The sequence below is a fragment of the Cladophialophora immunda genome, assembly GCF_000835495.1.
Source record: "Cladophialophora immunda strain CBS 83496 unplaced genomic scaffold supercont1.4, whole genome shotgun sequence".
NCBI classification, from domain to species: domain Eukaryota; kingdom Fungi; phylum Ascomycota; class Eurotiomycetes; order Chaetothyriales; family Herpotrichiellaceae; genus Cladophialophora; species Cladophialophora immunda.
In genome coordinates, this window is record NW_015622544.1 from 3,710,339 (window position 1) to 3,724,659 (window position 14,321).

The 14,321-nt window shown below is 53.5% G+C and overlaps 7 protein-coding genes across 8 annotated transcripts; 4 read left to right on the top strand and 3 right to left on the bottom strand.

Annotated features, from left to right (window-relative positions):
* Positions 1 to 77: 77 nt before the first annotated feature.
* On the top strand, positions 78 to 1,989 carry PV07_07648 (hydroxyisourate hydrolase). The gene has a single exon (XM_016394751.1). The coding sequence runs from the start codon at positions 202 to 204 to the stop codon at positions 592 to 594; it is 393 nt and encodes a 130-aa protein (XP_016248170.1). The 5' UTR covers positions 78 to 201; the 3' UTR covers positions 595 to 1,989.
* On the bottom strand, positions 518 to 2,476 carry PV07_07649. 2 transcript variants are annotated; one of them, XM_016394753.1, is made up of 3 exons: positions 1,523 to 2,476; positions 1,429 to 1,470; positions 518 to 1,374 (listed from the first exon to the last, which is right to left on the bottom strand). In XM_016394753.1, exon 1 carries the CDS (start codon positions 2,002 to 2,004, stop codon positions 1,540 to 1,542), a length of 465 nt encoding a protein of 154 aa, XP_016248172.1. In that variant the 5' UTR covers positions 2,005 to 2,476; the 3' UTR covers positions 518 to 1,374; positions 1,429 to 1,470; positions 1,523 to 1,539. The 2 variants fall into 2 exon arrangements, with proteins under 2 accessions (XP_016248172.1, XP_016248171.1); XM_016394752.1 differs by having other exon boundaries at positions 1,429 to 2,476.
* On the top strand, positions 2,105 to 6,195 carry PV07_07650 (uncharacterized protein). The gene has a single exon (XM_016394754.1). The coding sequence runs from the start codon at positions 3,170 to 3,172 to the stop codon at positions 3,824 to 3,826; it is 657 nt and encodes a 218-aa protein (XP_016248173.1). The 5' UTR covers positions 2,105 to 3,169; the 3' UTR covers positions 3,827 to 6,195.
* A 115-nt stretch (positions 6,196 to 6,310) lies between these two features.
* On the bottom strand, positions 6,311 to 9,596 carry PV07_07651 (uncharacterized protein). Its single transcript, XM_016394755.1, has 3 exons — positions 9,320 to 9,596; positions 8,516 to 9,252; positions 6,311 to 8,461 (listed from the first exon to the last, which is right to left on the bottom strand). The coding sequence occupies exons 2-3, from the start codon at positions 9,159 to 9,161 to the stop codon at positions 6,951 to 6,953; spliced, it is 2,157 nt and encodes a 718-aa protein (XP_016248174.1). The 5' UTR covers positions 9,162 to 9,252; positions 9,320 to 9,596; the 3' UTR covers positions 6,311 to 6,950.
* Positions 9,597 to 9,821: 225 nt separating this feature from the next.
* PV07_07652 (ubiquitin-40S ribosomal protein S27a) lies at positions 9,822 to 10,941 on the top strand. Its single transcript, XM_016394756.1, has 3 exons — positions 9,822 to 9,933; positions 10,071 to 10,175; positions 10,241 to 10,941. The coding sequence occupies exons 2-3, from the start codon at positions 10,082 to 10,084 to the stop codon at positions 10,609 to 10,611; spliced, it is 465 nt and encodes a 154-aa protein (XP_016248175.1). The 5' UTR covers positions 9,822 to 9,933; positions 10,071 to 10,081; the 3' UTR covers positions 10,612 to 10,941.
* PV07_07653 (uncharacterized protein) lies at positions 10,920 to 12,757 on the top strand. Its single transcript, XM_016394757.1, has one exon. It carries the CDS (start codon positions 11,062 to 11,064, stop codon positions 11,944 to 11,946), a length of 885 nt encoding a protein of 294 aa, XP_016248176.1. The 5' UTR covers positions 10,920 to 11,061; the 3' UTR covers positions 11,947 to 12,757.
* On the bottom strand, positions 12,373 to 14,179 carry PV07_07654 (uncharacterized protein). Its single transcript, XM_016394758.1, has 3 exons — positions 13,673 to 14,179; positions 13,498 to 13,621; positions 12,373 to 13,440 (listed from the first exon to the last, which is right to left on the bottom strand). Exons 1-3 carry the CDS (start codon positions 13,921 to 13,923, stop codon positions 12,730 to 12,732), a joined length of 1,086 nt encoding a protein of 361 aa, XP_016248177.1. The 5' UTR covers positions 13,924 to 14,179; the 3' UTR covers positions 12,373 to 12,729.
* Between the last annotated feature and the right edge of the window lie 142 nt (positions 14,180 to 14,321).

Here is a 14,321-nt window from a genome sequence, read left to right on the forward strand (position 1 = left end):
AACGAGGAGGTGAGTCCCCTGCTTGTAAGTCACTCGGACCAGATTTTTTTTGGCGAGCTGCAACTTTCTTCTTTTGTCTCGACGTCGTCGGCCTCCTCCGACCGACCTGAGATTCAGCGGCGGCATATTTATTGCTCTCTTTGTCTTGCTGAGACTCGACAGTGCAACACCCTGTACCCGTTCCATACTTAGTGCTGCACAATGACCTCTCCGATCACCTGCCATGTCCTCAACACGCTGTCCGGGACTCCTGCGTCCGGGCTCAAAGCCACATTGACGCTGCTGTCGTCCAACAACGGCACGTCTGCCCAACCTGCTGTAAGCTTCGCTGCGGTCACAAATGAAGATGGACGCGTAAAAGAGTGGGAGAAATCTGCCGGCAGGAGTGTGTCGGATGTTATGGAAGGGTACAGCCACGGAGAGCGAATCGCTTGGAGCATCAAGTTCGAGGTCGGTCCGTGGTATGAAGAGAAGGGCGTCGAGAGCTTTTGGCCCGAGGTCGAAGTCAAATTCTATGTGAAAAAGGGCGAGCGACATTACCATGTGCCCGTATTGGTCGGTCCATGGACCTATACAACCTACAGAGGATCTTGAGGTGCATCTCCGGACGCAGCATGCTCGTTCTGTTTGTTGCACCGCCAAATGGCCTCCACCTCGACCCCCGGTTTCTCACTTGACTCTCAGCAATCGCCAACGCTGCTGTGTACCCCTCGAGAATCGAACGCTCCGCATTAGGCCCTGCAAGCGCCAATGAACCTAGGGCGTTTGGCATTTCTGCGGCGCAAGAGCTTAAAACCTAGAGTTGCCACGAATCTCTAGTTCCACCGTACCCGCATATACATACAAGGATTCCCAAAAGGTTAACCGACCTGCAAGACTCTGACGAATCCGAATTCCATTGCTCCATGCTCGAAAAACCTGCAACCCGCAACTTCCCCAGTCCTCATCCAGAGCGCTGCTGCGCTCGTCTAGGCAATCAGCACGGCAGCGTTCCAGTGCGCGGCCTCGAGTCTCTGACTGGACCATTTTGTGGCCCTCGTGACAGACCAGCAGACCAGCTGCGGGCCCCTTTCAGCTTTCTTTAGAGAGTCGAGCATGTTGGTCGACAGAGAGGTCATGTGGCCATTTCTGATGAAAAAAAACTTTTTTGCAGCAAGACGCTTTCCCGCCCATTGTGACGAATGGTCACCGAGACCGCTTGTAATGGGATGCAGAAGCATGTGCGAGGTTGTGCCTCCGGCTTGCATTGATGGTGACAATTTCGTTGATGTCGCAGTCCTCGTCCTCCGTGCCGCTGCTGACCCTGTTGGACATTCGCATTGTCTGTTGCCTTTCATATTGTTCCGACTGGCGTTTGAGGTCTTCTATCTGCTCCTGTGACCGGCCGTGAGCTTCTTGCTTGCCATTCATGCTAGCAACCGAGCTTACCTTGGTCAACTCTGGACCATTGATGAGGAATCCCTCTCGGCCCTGTTTGAGATCAGCTGGTGGCCTGTCGTCCGCGGGAAAGAGACCCTCATACACGATATGAATATGGCCTCACGGTGGCAGAGGGCCCCAAGAAGTACTGCAGCTGTCGAAGCACAATATGCCGAGACAGGCCATAGCCTGATATCCAGTAATCCCGGGGCGGGCTCGTTGCTTGAGGCATTGCGGGTGTGAGAAAGGAGGTGTAGTAGTGCCAAGCAGGCACAAAACGTATATGGGCGATGGAAGAAAGCTGGCAAGAGGTAGGAGTTCGAAACCCAGGCCGACCTGACCTATGTGGATGGAGATTGTGAATTTGCTGCCATGGTAGAGACCAAAATACAGTCGATGGTGAGAGCCTCGACCGAGATATAAGGCTTCGGAGGAGAGGGGGTACAGGGGGCAAAGTCGCCGCGGCCAATAGCCTCTGTCTAGCGATATAGCCACGGAGATTGGTCCCCCCAGCATCTTCGTGCTTGGAGTCTGAATTGCAATCCAACTTGTCATGCACCCTTCGACTAATGGTTGCCCTGCCATGGATGAAGTCTTCGACGCCTGCCGGCAGTGAGCCAATCAGCGCCGGCGACGTCAGCCGCCAGCCAATCACAGCCGCCGCCTCCTCTTTCGCACCATGAAGCCCGTTCGCCTCACTTTGACCTCCTCTGCTGCTTCATCGACTCACCATCGCCCTCGCTCAACTCGCTCAACTCGCTCAACAAAGCCCATTCCTCCCTCCCCCTCCGAGATCACGCTACCCAGGCGCCCGCCCAACCTTATTCCGTGCCTGTTGAGGCTGCAGAAACACGCCAATTCCTGCACACGTGTCCCCGGGCACGCCTTCGGGGCTTCTCGTTTGGGGGGCCCAGTTGCCTGCCTGGGTGGCAAACAAAATAGCACAATATCCGATCGACAGCTCTCCTTCCTCTGATGTCCTTCTCTGTGGCCCGAGTGCCAGATAATATCCGCCATGTATCTTACACCCAGAAAGATCGGACAAAAAAGATCAGCAATGCACGGAATAACACCTGCACTTAGCAACCCGCGCGCGGGTGGGCGACCCTGAACCCATCAGCCCATCAGTCCACCAGCCCACGAGCCCTGAGCCTCGGCGTCGGCGGCGACCTTTTGGCACTGGCCCAGAGTTTCCACAGGCAATAGTCTCATTGCAACTTCTGCACCATGCAATGTGCTATGCGGGACTACCTATGCAAGCAAAGCTCTTTCTCACCGCTCAATTCTCTCGACCTCCAGGAGCAACAACCACCCACCGAATCCAGAGTCGATTCACCTTTGCACACGTGGAACTTGGTCCTGGCCCTGCTCCACCTTTCCCAGAATGTCTGAGACGTTGTGGCGGAGTTTCGTTCTCGTATCACCTTGTTTCCACAAATTGCCCTGACCGGTGCACGCCGGGCCCAATAGTCCTTCAGGCTTTTCAGAAAATGCGCCGTCACCACCGTTTCTCGAGCCTCTCACAGGCACCCGAAGCTATGCAAAATGCATCCTTTTAATCCAAGTGGATATTATTTCCTGCAGGCTTTCCTAACACCACTCAATCTATTGAATATTGGGGTCAGCCAAGCTTGATTGGTAGCATTTTTGACCCTTTGACCGTTGTCAGAGTGCCCCAAAGTATCTCCTTTCCGATGCTCCTTCTCGGTCAAACTGTCAGTTTTCATCTCAAAAGCACACCTGTCAAGGAATGGCAATGTCGAAACACTGGTCCAATGACCAAGAGAAAACAACACCAAACCTGTTCACGGGGCAACAAGTGCCCCGAATACGTCATTCTGGCGCGCCACCAACTTGCTCAATGCCCGAAACTCGGTACATGGGACCTTGGGCCCAAGTAATCGCGTCCCCTGTGCGGGGTGTCCAATCCTGTTTTCAGGACGCACTCCTTGAAGGAGCTGACCTCTTCCATGACCAAAGATCTGCCCGGGAAAGCCTAGACACCGATCCAATCAGAGACTGCAAGGCTCCCTTTTTGGCTGATCCTCACCAAATGGAGGACAAGCTTACTTCTAAGAACTTCTATCGTTGGACCAGATTCGGTTGGAGGAAAGAGACCTTGATATCGCACTTTATCGACCTAGTCAACTGCCGAATTGTCGCAGCGAACGTCGTAGAGCGGTTGATCTTATCTTCGAATTACCTCGCGCTTCGGCTGCCTGACAATCACTCCTCCATTCAAGGTCAACACCGCCCGCGCATCTTCCCCCAGCAGGAAATTCTCCAACCACATTTGACGATTATGGCGATCACTTCCGCAATTATACTCGAGGCCACGGTTCTGGAAATAGATGTGACAATCTACGTGACCTGCTGCATCACAGGGAGCGAATCTACCCGCTCTTAGCCGCACCTTGCATCTCCGGGGTATCCCATACGGACGAATTGCCGACGACATGCTACCATCCGGCCCAACGTCAGTTTCGTGGATGTCCAAGTTCTGCCCCCTTAAATATCAGCCTGACTAGTCCCTGTCACAATGCCTCACTCTCTCCTGATCGTCCCCTGATCGACCACTGTTGCATGAACTGTCTGGGGCAGTCTGTCAGCTACCCTAGAAGCCCTCTGCCCTCCAAAGTGACCTCGGCGCTTGTGAAGGGGGGTGGACTTTGAGTGGGCACGAATGCTTCATACGCACCATGCCCTCTAGCCGTCAAAGTCGTGCCCTCGTTCCAATGTCTGAGGGACGTGACAGATGAACTGACGGCAGAAACCCTTTCAACCTCAATTTCCCAGCTTATCGAGCCAACTGAGAGACCTTATCGGGTTCTGGCCAGTCTCTTCTCAGATTCCGCTGTTTGAGCAATCGGTACGTGTAAAGGCTTTTTGGTCGTTGCAGCTGCCATGGGAACTCACGACAACTGAACCTCGAGGTGATTGGTCTACTGTGTTTGAACCCAACCCGTCTCCGAACTACATGCTTGGGGAAGTCGATCTTTGCGTGTAGGTGTGCATGCGCTCGTCGGGACGAGTTAACCGCTGCGAGAGCAGGGGCGCCAGGCGCCAATCCCAATGGACTAACTAGAATCATCTTGGCCTCCATGTCCACAGTTCTTTGTCTGTCCGCCCTGCCCTCCGACACATTGCAGGATGTGGCACCATGTCAGAAGGATGGTATCACTAATTGATGGTGCAAGCGGAGCCAGGACCGAGCACAACCTTCTCTGGCACCATAACTGGGCTAACTTTGTGACTGCCAGCCTCACTCTGTCATTCGCCCGCAAATATCCTCTCCCTCAACCTCGCTCGGGTGGCCTTTCGACCAATCCGGAGGGGGGTTTTCTTTTGGCTCTCCAGCATCAAATCTGTCAAGGAATTCATCCATGCACAGGAATGCCTCACTTTGACGGTGGAGCATGTCAATACCCGCGTCAAGCCGTGCTCGGACTCCTGGGCTGAAACTAGATATCTAGGTTCACCAAAGCAAGGAACTAAGGCCAAAGAGAAGCTGAGCCTGGTACAGAAAGCGCGCTCACAGGGCAATCATTCACAAATGGCGCCCGGATCAGAATTCCGAGTTGAAACAGGGTAGCGGCAACATTGAACGTATGCTATCACTTGACAGGTATTTCGGAGAGCTTTCGTCCCCCTTGATCAAAAGCCTTCATCACACTCTTTCCAGGGAGTTGAATTGTCGATCCGTAATTTGCGCGTCTGCAAACGCTAGGCCACCTCTTGAGCTCCCGTCTTCGCTTCCCAGCCATGGTCCTCTAGACAAATTGGTTTCCGACGTATCCGAATGAGGTCGACTTGGAATTTGTCTACAGCATCGACACCGCTGTGATTTGCGTTGCGTTTTTCAGCTGGGGTCCATCTTCTCGACGGCAAAATCTCTGCCTACATCCCTGTGGAGACAATGCGAAGTGGTTGATTACGCTGGCAATGGGCTCTGAAGAGGGCCTTGAAAAGGGCTATGAGCTGAAGGACCAAGTCCCCAGCTCCGGCGTAGTCTGGATCTCTCATTGTTCTGACTGGCTAGTTGACCCAGACCGGTGCCCGCTCACGCACGCCTTGGGACGGACAGGCTCCGATGCTCTCTGTATACCCTGGTGATGCTCTTATTACAAGGCACACATGATGTCCTTACTCACGGCCTCACGATCAAACAGCAAGGTGGCCCAGGGCGACTTGCAAGAGCCTTTCGAAAGGACAAGAACAACCGACTTTGCAAGGTGCAAGCCCCCCAGACCTGGCCCTCCGGACCACGAATCCCCCCAGCGAATCGCCCTCCTGTCCTTCTTGCTCCTCTTCTGTTCTTGCCTCACGTCCTCGTCTCATCTGACCCCCACAAGCAAGCAGCCTCTACAGAGACCCGATACTTGAAGACGGCAGGGCAGATAGACGGGAATGGCAAAGGACAAACAGACGCACCACCAGTCATCAAGCAAGGAAGAAGGGGGTACCGCACCGGCCCCCGACTCCCGGTGGATGATGATACCAAGAACAGAAAATCGACATGATTATATGAGAAACGGACTCTGGACGGAGTAATACTCCTGGAAATGCTCAGATTGGAAAGCACTCCAATTGACTAAAAGAGGTGATTTCGGATATCCCTCAAGGGAAGAAAGAAATCCATGGACCTGGACGTGAGTAGAGGAGAGTCGAGCTGATGTTTTTCGTCTTTGTTTCCTTCTTCCCCCTTCTCCATTTTACGTCCGTCCATCCATCCTTCCGTGCATCCGCCCTCGATCGAGTCCATGGGAAAAGACAGTGCATGAGCTGAAGAAGTGCGCTCGCACGACCCGTGAAGTCGACGAGGTTATTATTATTTATTGCCTGGCGACCCCGTTCCTCCTCCTCCTCCTCCTCCTCTACCACCACCACCAACCAATGATTCATCCATCCGTCTCGCCCAATCCAACGTTTAGAACAAACAGCATGATCAAAAAAAGAAAAGAAAAAAAGAAAAAAGAGTGAATGAATGTCTGAATTCAGCGCCCGAGAGTTCCCTCCCCTTTTCGTTCCTGGCCCCCTGCCCGTGCGTGATTCCCACCTAACATTCCTAGTTTCTCTGCTTGCCGTGGTCCCTTCCTCGCCTCATCATCTCTACCCCCTTTCATAGCCGGAAAGGCATGTCAAGTAGCGGAGAGATCTGTGCGTGCCTGAGCCAGAAAGAGCCCAGTGGCAAAAGAAACAAGTCCCTCATCCCAGTGAGCATGGCACCCTCTAGGCGCCGACGCTCGTCCGAAAAAATCATTCAAGGAATGAATGTACACTGAAAAAGAATGACATGAAAGCAGCATCGCAAAGCATGACATGACCAAGTAAATACACTCGCTAAGCTTCCCAAAGCCGGCCCCCATTCCAGTTCCCAAGATTCCCTAGCCCTTTCCTGTATACATCGTCCCATTTCGTTCGTCAGTCAGCTAGAATACATTTACATGTGCATGATGTTGTTCAAAAGAAGGGCTCTGGCTGTGATGCCTGTTGCATTGTCGACGTCCTCGTTGCTTTCGGAAAACATTGATTCAGATGGAGAAGAAATCCTGCGTCGAAGGGTCCAGTCCCATCTCCATCCCGCCATAGTCGAGAAAGTTGTCGAAATCGTTCCTCTCATGCTGCTCCATCTTGATAGGCAGCTGCGGTGAATGCATGGTCGAGGTAGGATTGGTGGGCAGGTCCGAGAAATCAAAAGCCACAATGTCAGCGGCAGGTGATGAGCATGAGTGTGAAAGACTAGGCAGACTCTGTCCTGACGAGACATTCAGGGTCGCACCCAACATCGGCAATCCATTGTCCATGGTCGGAAGATCTGGCAGCATTTGTGATCCGTCACTATGTTGCAGCTCTGGAATCTCGCCTAGCTCTGCTGGTGTCAGCTCGCGGTAGACGGGACTAGGCTTGTTGCCTGTGGAATATCCTGGGCTGTGTGGTGGTGTGAAGGAGAACGTGTCAGGAGGAAAGCCAATCATCTGATCCATGTTCAGGAGATTATGCTGTGGCATACCAAAGAGCGTCATGCTTTCGAAAGGTGACGTTCCACGGATGCTCAGATTGTCCATGGTCTCCGTTGGTGGTGAGCCCCAGCTCGACATAGAGCAGCTCGATGCAGAAGATGTGTAAGGATCGTGGTGTTGCTCAGCCGTCCTCTGTCTGGTTCGATTGGCCTTCTCAAGGCGATCGTCCATTTCCGGTCGGTGCTTTCTGGGTCTGCCACGTTTCATCACCTTCTTGACAACACCATCAAAGGCACCAATACACATTCCTCTCTGCCGGTGGCGGGTCAATGCATCATGGCGCGCGAATGAGTTTCCACATAGACAAGGGTACGGCTTTGTACCGGTGTGGATTTTCGCATGGCGTTTCAGGTCATGGCCTCGAACAAAGCATTTCTTGCAATGGTCACATCGGAATTGACGATCACCGAGATGGGTTTGGATATGTGATTTGATGTTTTCTTTCCGACCGAATCTCTTGTTGCAGTCCTCATACTTGCACACCCATTTGTTGTCCACTGGATCGGGACCTTCGATGAACTGTGCAATATCATCCAGCGTGATGTTGGTTTCCTCGATCGATGCCTCAATACCGGGTTCCAGGTTGAGGTCTGAGATTGACATACGGCGAGGGGAAAGTGCCGGTCTGCCTGGAGATGCGCTGCCAGCTGGTGCCTTCTTGGTTGAAAGGACCGGCACTGCCACATCTTCGAGTTTGGGTACTTGAGTCTCGAGCTCATCCAGCTCTCCTGGGGTCGCTTCGACCTTGACCTTCGTCGGCTCAATTTGCTGAGCCACTGGCGGAGTTTGAGATCGTCTCCGAGGTTCGGGCACCGGCATTTCAGCCATCTCAAACAAACCTCTAGTCGGCGTGCCCATGGGCTGTGCTCTTGGTTCTTCGTGTTCGATGATTCCTTGCAGAGACTTGCCTCGTGTCATGGGTACTGGGTAGGGTGATTGAAGGGCTGGCGACGCTTGTAATGAACGTGAATATTGAACGGCTTGGTTATGTTGACTGAATGGAGGTGTGAGAGGGAGTTGTGCTGATCAGTCGTTAGATACGCTGTCGCCCTCTCTTGGTTATGGGAAGTACTTACCAGTCTGGATTTGATGTGAAGGTGTATGAGGTCGCAACTGGGTCTGAACCCGCAGATCTGGCTGCGACATTCTCCGATTGTCAAAGGAGATACCGACACTTTGTGGAAACTGAGGTGCTTGAGCCTCCTGGAAATATTGGAGGCTGTTCTCATCCATCAGTCCCATTGGACCAGCGTTCTGCACTGGCATATTCAGGTCGGTGAAGTATTGTTGGGAATGCGAAAATGTCATGCCTGGAGAGCTCTGTTGCATGATTGCATTCATTCTCATGTTGTCGTACGGCGACGGTGGGATTGAAGTGGTCACCGGGAACATACCACAATCTGGAGAGATGGGTAAGTCCATGTTCATGTTTGGTTGCTGCTGGCCCGGTCTTGCTATTCGTTGCTGCTGCGCTTCCCGCAAAATCTGTTGTCCGTGGATTGGTCCTAGGTTAGTCATACTTACCGTGCTGCCTTGCTGATGCTTCCGGATGGGGCTTCGTTGAAGATCGAAAGATTGACCCCGTCTGTGAAGATTGTGGCGTGGTTGTGGCGGCATTGTGGCAGAGACCTTCATGGCTTCGAAGGCTACAACGGGTGTTGAGTTCTGTCTCCGATGTAGCCTCTGTCGTTGCTGAAGAGATGAAGGTTGGTTGGACATCATCTTAGGCGAGATGAGTTCGAAAATGGTTGCTTGTCGAAGGGTTGTGTTGTTGTACTTGTTGTCCGGAAATGGATCCTTCAATGGTTCGAGACTGTACCAGTACCACCTTGTCAGCCTGGCATACCCTCGAAAGCCTCTGGTCCAAAGGTCCAACGTACCTCACGCAGCGCAAGGGGCTGCGGACCGGGCAGCGGTCTTGTGTTATACGGCTTTCACCAGTCGCAGACGACTGTGTGCAACTGTTCTATCTTCAGAGAAGGGGCCCTCTCAGGGCAGATGTAGTGGGATTGATCAGAACTGGGTCCTGAGAGGCTTCTCGATTGACTTGTTTGTAGGTCTTGACGGTTCTTGAAGATGGAGAGATCGGTCTAGAGGGGAAGTTTGAGAGGTTTGGAGGGTGAAGAGAAGGGTAAGAAGAGTGACTGAAAGTTGGAGGGGATGTGATGAGTATTGAATTGCTCTCGTCACTGTCGGCGATCTCAGTGGCCGTCACTCCGGAAGTGGCGGCTGCGTAAACAGCCTTGTCGACCAAGCAACCGATCGAGCAACCACGCCCCCGCCTCCACTATCATGTGACTCGCCCTACTTGCTCTAAGCGGCACACGCGGCCATTTAGCCGGCGAACTCTTGGCGTGCGCACTAACACCTCCAAGTCCTGAATCGAATTCAGTCTGCCCTTCACTTTTCAAAGCCTCGTTTCTCTTCTCAAGTTCGGGCCTTCTGAGCCACCATTTTGCATTCAGAGGATTGAGGAAGACAGATTGCTGTCGAGGTAAGGTTCTCTCTCATGCCTGGGTCCTTATTTTGGTCCCGCGCTTCCGCCGTTTGCGCGCCTCTCGCCCTTCCACCTCCCCCCGTCTCCCTCCACCACCTCTTCACCTCCAAGAAGCAACTGACAAGTCTCTTCAGATCTTCCCGCAATGCAAATTTTCGTGAAGACACTTACGGGGAAGACTATCACCCTCGAGGTGGAGTCTTCCGACACCATCGACAATGTCAAGTCCAAAATCCAAGGTATGTTTCGCAAGAACTGGCCCCAGCCGCATGAGCGCGCCCCGGCTTACGAAGTCTCCCATCAGACAAGGAAGGCATTCCCCCGGACCAGCAACGCCTGATCTTCGCCGGCAAGCAACTCGAAGACGGCCGCACTCTCTCCGACTACAACATCCAGAAGGAATCGACCCTCCACCTGGTCTTGCGTCTTCGCGGTGGTGCCAAGAAGCGCAAGAAGAAGGTCTACACCACTCCCAAGAAGATCAAGCACAAGCGCAAGAAGACCAAGTTGGCCGTGCTCAAGTACTACAAGGTCGACGGCGATGGGAAGATCGAGCGGTTGAGGCGCGAGTGTCCCACCAAGGAGTGCGGTGCCGGTGTTTTCATGGCTGCCATGCATAACCGACAATACTGCGGCCGTTGCCATCTCACCTACGTCTTTGACGAGTCCAAATAGATGGGGCAACATAGAGGGGATACGCCAGAAGCCATGGAATGAAGCGGGTGCAAATATCCTGGGTGCGGGTCAAAGCAGATAGCAGACAACTACTCAACCGCCTCTAGGAAGCAGATGGCAAATGAGAAGCACTACCATCATGACACTGCTTGCTATTCTTGCCCATACTGTCTCCCCCCAAATGACCACGGTCTTTAATTCTTTTGTATCGTGGGCAGATTTCTCAGCCGCCGTTTTCGGCCTGTAGGGCTGGCACTATAGTGGCGAACAGTCCGGGCCAATCACGTTACTCCCAGACACCGGGGGACCCACCAATCATTATCGATAGCCTGCTTGTTTACGTCCAAAACTTGTGAGGACCGTGGAGCGCTTCCCAAATGTCCGCAGTAGGCAGCGAACAGTCTTGAATTCTTCACCTTGGACTCAGATGGAAGATTGAAGGTGGTAATCATGGATCTCGACACAGCTGCGCATCCGAACCCGGTCGCGGATCGTCACCACCGCAAAGTCGAACTCCAGTCCCCCAATGACCTCACATACCTGCAATCCAACCTCGTCGCCTGCGCGCGTCAAAAACTCGATCTACACTTTCCCCCTTCGGCCGCGGTGCAGGACATTCTGCAGCCTGCGACAGTCATACAACTGGGCGGCACCCAGCCGACCACCAGCGGAACGGAGCAGGGTCGCGACACGCAAGGGCAGGATGGGGACGAGGTCGAGGATCCGCTGCGAGCGCGCGTCCGCGAAGTCGTCGAGGCCTTCATCACGCGCACGTGGGAAGGCGCGTGCAAGAACATCACCGTCAACGGGCTGGATGCGACGGCCCTGCCCGGCGCGTTGAGGTCCGCGGGCGGCGGAGATCCCGCGACCGCACAGCAGCAAGACGAGCCGAAAGAGGAGAAGGAAGGGGTCGACTTTGTCCACGAGGCGTACGACAGCCGGCTGCAGGCCAGAGTCGCGGCGCTCTACGGGGAACTGGAGACATTGACTACGCAAGTGAGCAAGCTGAGAAGGACGGCTCCAGCGCGAGGAGCGGAGACGCTCGCGAACAGGCTGAAGGAAGAGATGGAAGCAGATGGTGTCGAATTCGAGAGGCGCATCGCCATGTCGCGGGAAGCAGATGCTGGAGGAGACGTTCTTGGATTGAAGCCACTCAGAGATGGATGGCTCGACGACGCCAATGCCATGTATGAACGCGGGACGAACGAGCTTGCCGCGCTGGCCGGCGTCAACCGCGCCGATGGCGACGCCAATCACCGAGTATATGGTGCAAGTCTGACCGAGACATTGGGCAAGATTCAACGTGCGAGGACGGTGGCTATGGAGTTTGAGTGAGCAAACATGATGACAAGAGAGCCACATGCATCCCGCAAAGATCAGGATGCTATCAATCCGAATTCGACTCAACGGATGTGGGTCACTTCAGTCTTTTCCCCATCTCAGTGAATGCCCACGATCGGCCTGGGGACACTTCGAAGTCAGACAATTAGGGTCTGCTTATCGAGAGTCCGATGATCCTTGTCCGTGTGGCATCCCGTCGGCCCCGTCCGTAACGAGGAACGCTCCTCTTGATCACCGTTCCAGAAAGCGTCGACCACGAGAAGTCAAATTTCTCACCAAACGTGATGCAGCAAAGCATCTGTGCTCATGAAGTCCAGAGCAGTCAAGACGTACCGGTTCATTCTACGTCACCATTTGGTTGAGGTCAATCTATAGGATGATCTCTGGGCTCACGGAGGGGGAAAAAGATGCTAATCAGGAGAGTTGACCAAAGATGTCAGTGCCGGTGCTTGCCGGGATCCATATTGATCTATCAATATCGTGTCGATCGCCTGTCTAGGATAGGCAACGAACCCAGATGTGCCGTGAAGAGTCGGACAAGAAGGATAGAGAAAGCCCGCTTGAGAAGAAGCGAGCAGTATTCGGAGGCAAATATCAGAAGATCTCCGCCGAAAGCCAATGTATCATCAAAATGTACAACAAGCAAGTGCAGGAGCGGCTCTGAACTCAGGTCCTGGCGCCCTGTTCTTCCGTTTCTTCTGCCTTCTTCAACATCTGTAGGCGTCCCATGGAACTTCCTTCTTAGCGCTCTGTCGAAAAGGTCCGAGATGAAAATATCTACGACCCTGCTGCCTCTTCAATGGGCATCTTTGGTCCCTCGGCCGGCGCATTCTCAGCCTGGGCGGGTGCTGTAGCGGGAGCAGGCGCTTCTGTCGTCGCTGGATCTTGAGCGCCATCAGTTGGGGCAGGCTGGACGGTGTTTGCCGCGTCCTTGCCAGTGACCGGATCTTCTCTGGCCCACTTTGGCGTTTTTGCATACTGGGGGTCCTTCCAGGGACCGTCGTCACTGAATTGACAACCACCTTCGCACTCGCATTCGCCGCCAAATTCCTTGGGGAGATTTTCTGCAGGGACCTGTTGCAACAGTTCCTTTTGGTAGTTCGAGCCAAGAACATGAATCTTGGCGACCGTGATTGGGTCGAGGAACGATTTGACGAAGCTGAAGACGCTCGCAAAACCCCAAGGTGCATTGATGATGTAGAGCTTGCCCAGCCGCTCTGGGTAGTAGTCTTGGGAGATGGCGCTGACAGACTTGAGGTAGCCGTAGACGGATGGAATTCGTCCGACGCCGACGCCTTTCATGTCCATGATAGTGCAGCAAGTCTCGAGGAGTTTTCCTGCCTTGCGCGAGCAAGCGGGCAATCGTGGATCGGCCACCTTTTCGTACTCCACCACCAGATTCTGCACCATTCGTTCTGCAGTAGAGATCTTGTACATGGCATTCAGGTCGATTTTGCCATATTGTTCGATATATACCGGGCGCCCATCCTGTCGACATTTGTTAGTGGTGCCGGGCAATGTCGGTCAGTGTACTGTGTGCCGTACCTTGTCGGTCTTGTGATAGTACTGTGGATAATACTGGAACATCTGAGCTCGTTCTTTGTAGTCAAAAGTGCGGACCAGATCATCAGTGCCAAACTCCTTTCGCCATTGCTCGTTCTTGACGAACCTGGGGCAGTTGTCAGTATTTGCTTCATCGGTCGTCCGCGTGGAAACACACATTGCCTTGCTATGCTCAACGTTGAATTTGCGGGCTCTAAGAAAGCGTAACAGAGTCAGAGTGTCTAGCCGCTCCGTGTAGCCTTCTCTTTCCAGCATAGCCCTCAGCTGGTGCACTTGAGCATCTTGTTCCTTTGTGGTATGGCCAGGATGACCCGACTGGTTCTCAGGAGCAGTGGTGGGGAAGTCATAGTCGTCATATTTGGGATCCAAGTCCATTTGCGGATTTGCCTGTTGGGTTTCGGTCGACATGATGAAAAGGAGGGTGAGCGACTGTTGTGGGAAAGTCGAGGTGTTCTTTACAACGAGCGATTCAGACCAAACCAGACAGAGGTTGAATTCGAGAGGTAGAGAGTAGGTAAAGGCAAGGTCTCGAGTCTAGGTTACGGGATGCAAGAAAGGGATTTCGAAGTGGCCGAGAGAGTAGGAATGAGCAATGGCAGAGCCAGCAAACAATGACAACAACCAAAAACATATACGGATTGGATCCAAAAGTGCATCTTAATCAGGCACGGGCGCAGTTGAAAGGTCGGCGACGATTGGGGGCGGCCTGTGCACTACATACCTATGACGCACGACCACGCCCCCTGCACCTCTGACCCTTGGAGCCCTTACCGCCTAGCACAGCCTAGCATACCAACGTAAGTGTT

What these genes read in the sequence shown, in the direction of transcription:
- PV07_07648 (XM_016394751.1), top strand. Translation starts at nt 202, where the DNA reads ATGACCTCTCCGATCACCTGCCATGTCCTCAACACGCTGTCCGGGACT.
- PV07_07649 (XM_016394753.1), bottom strand. Translation starts at nt 2,004, where the DNA reads ATGGCAGGGCAACCATTAGTCGAAGGGTGCATGACAAGTTGGATTGCA.
- PV07_07650 (XM_016394754.1), top strand. Translation starts at nt 3,170, where the DNA reads ATGGCAATGTCGAAACACTGGTCCAATGACCAAGAGAAAACAACACCA.
- PV07_07651 (XM_016394755.1), bottom strand. Translation starts at nt 9,161, where the DNA reads ATGATGTCCAACCAACCTTCATCTCTTCAGCAACGACAGAGGCTACAT. An exon ending in TTCACATCAAATCCAGACTG is followed by an intron (nt 8,462 to 8,515) that starts GTAAGTACTTCC and finishes ACGACTGATCAG; the next exon opens with CACAACTCCCTCTCACACCT.
- PV07_07652 (XM_016394756.1), top strand. Translation starts at nt 10,082, where the DNA reads ATGCAAATTTTCGTGAAGACACTTACGGGGAAGACTATCACCCTCGAG. An exon ending in TGTCAAGTCCAAAATCCAAG is followed by an intron (nt 10,176 to 10,240) that starts GTATGTTTCGCA and finishes GTCTCCCATCAG; the next exon opens with ACAAGGAAGGCATTCCCCCG.
- PV07_07653 (XM_016394757.1), top strand. Translation starts at nt 11,062, where the DNA reads ATGGATCTCGACACAGCTGCGCATCCGAACCCGGTCGCGGATCGTCAC.
- PV07_07654 (XM_016394758.1), bottom strand. Translation starts at nt 13,923, where the DNA reads ATGTCGACCGAAACCCAACAGGCAAATCCGCAAATGGACTTGGATCCC. An exon ending in GTTGAGCATAGCAAGGCAAT is followed by an intron (nt 13,622 to 13,672) that starts GTGTGTTTCCAC and finishes CAACTGCCCCAG; the next exon opens with GTTCGTCAAGAACGAGCAAT. An exon ending in ACTATCACAAGACCGACAAG is followed by an intron (nt 13,441 to 13,497) that starts GTACGGCACACA and finishes AAATGTCGACAG; the next exon opens with GATGGGCGCCCGGTATATAT.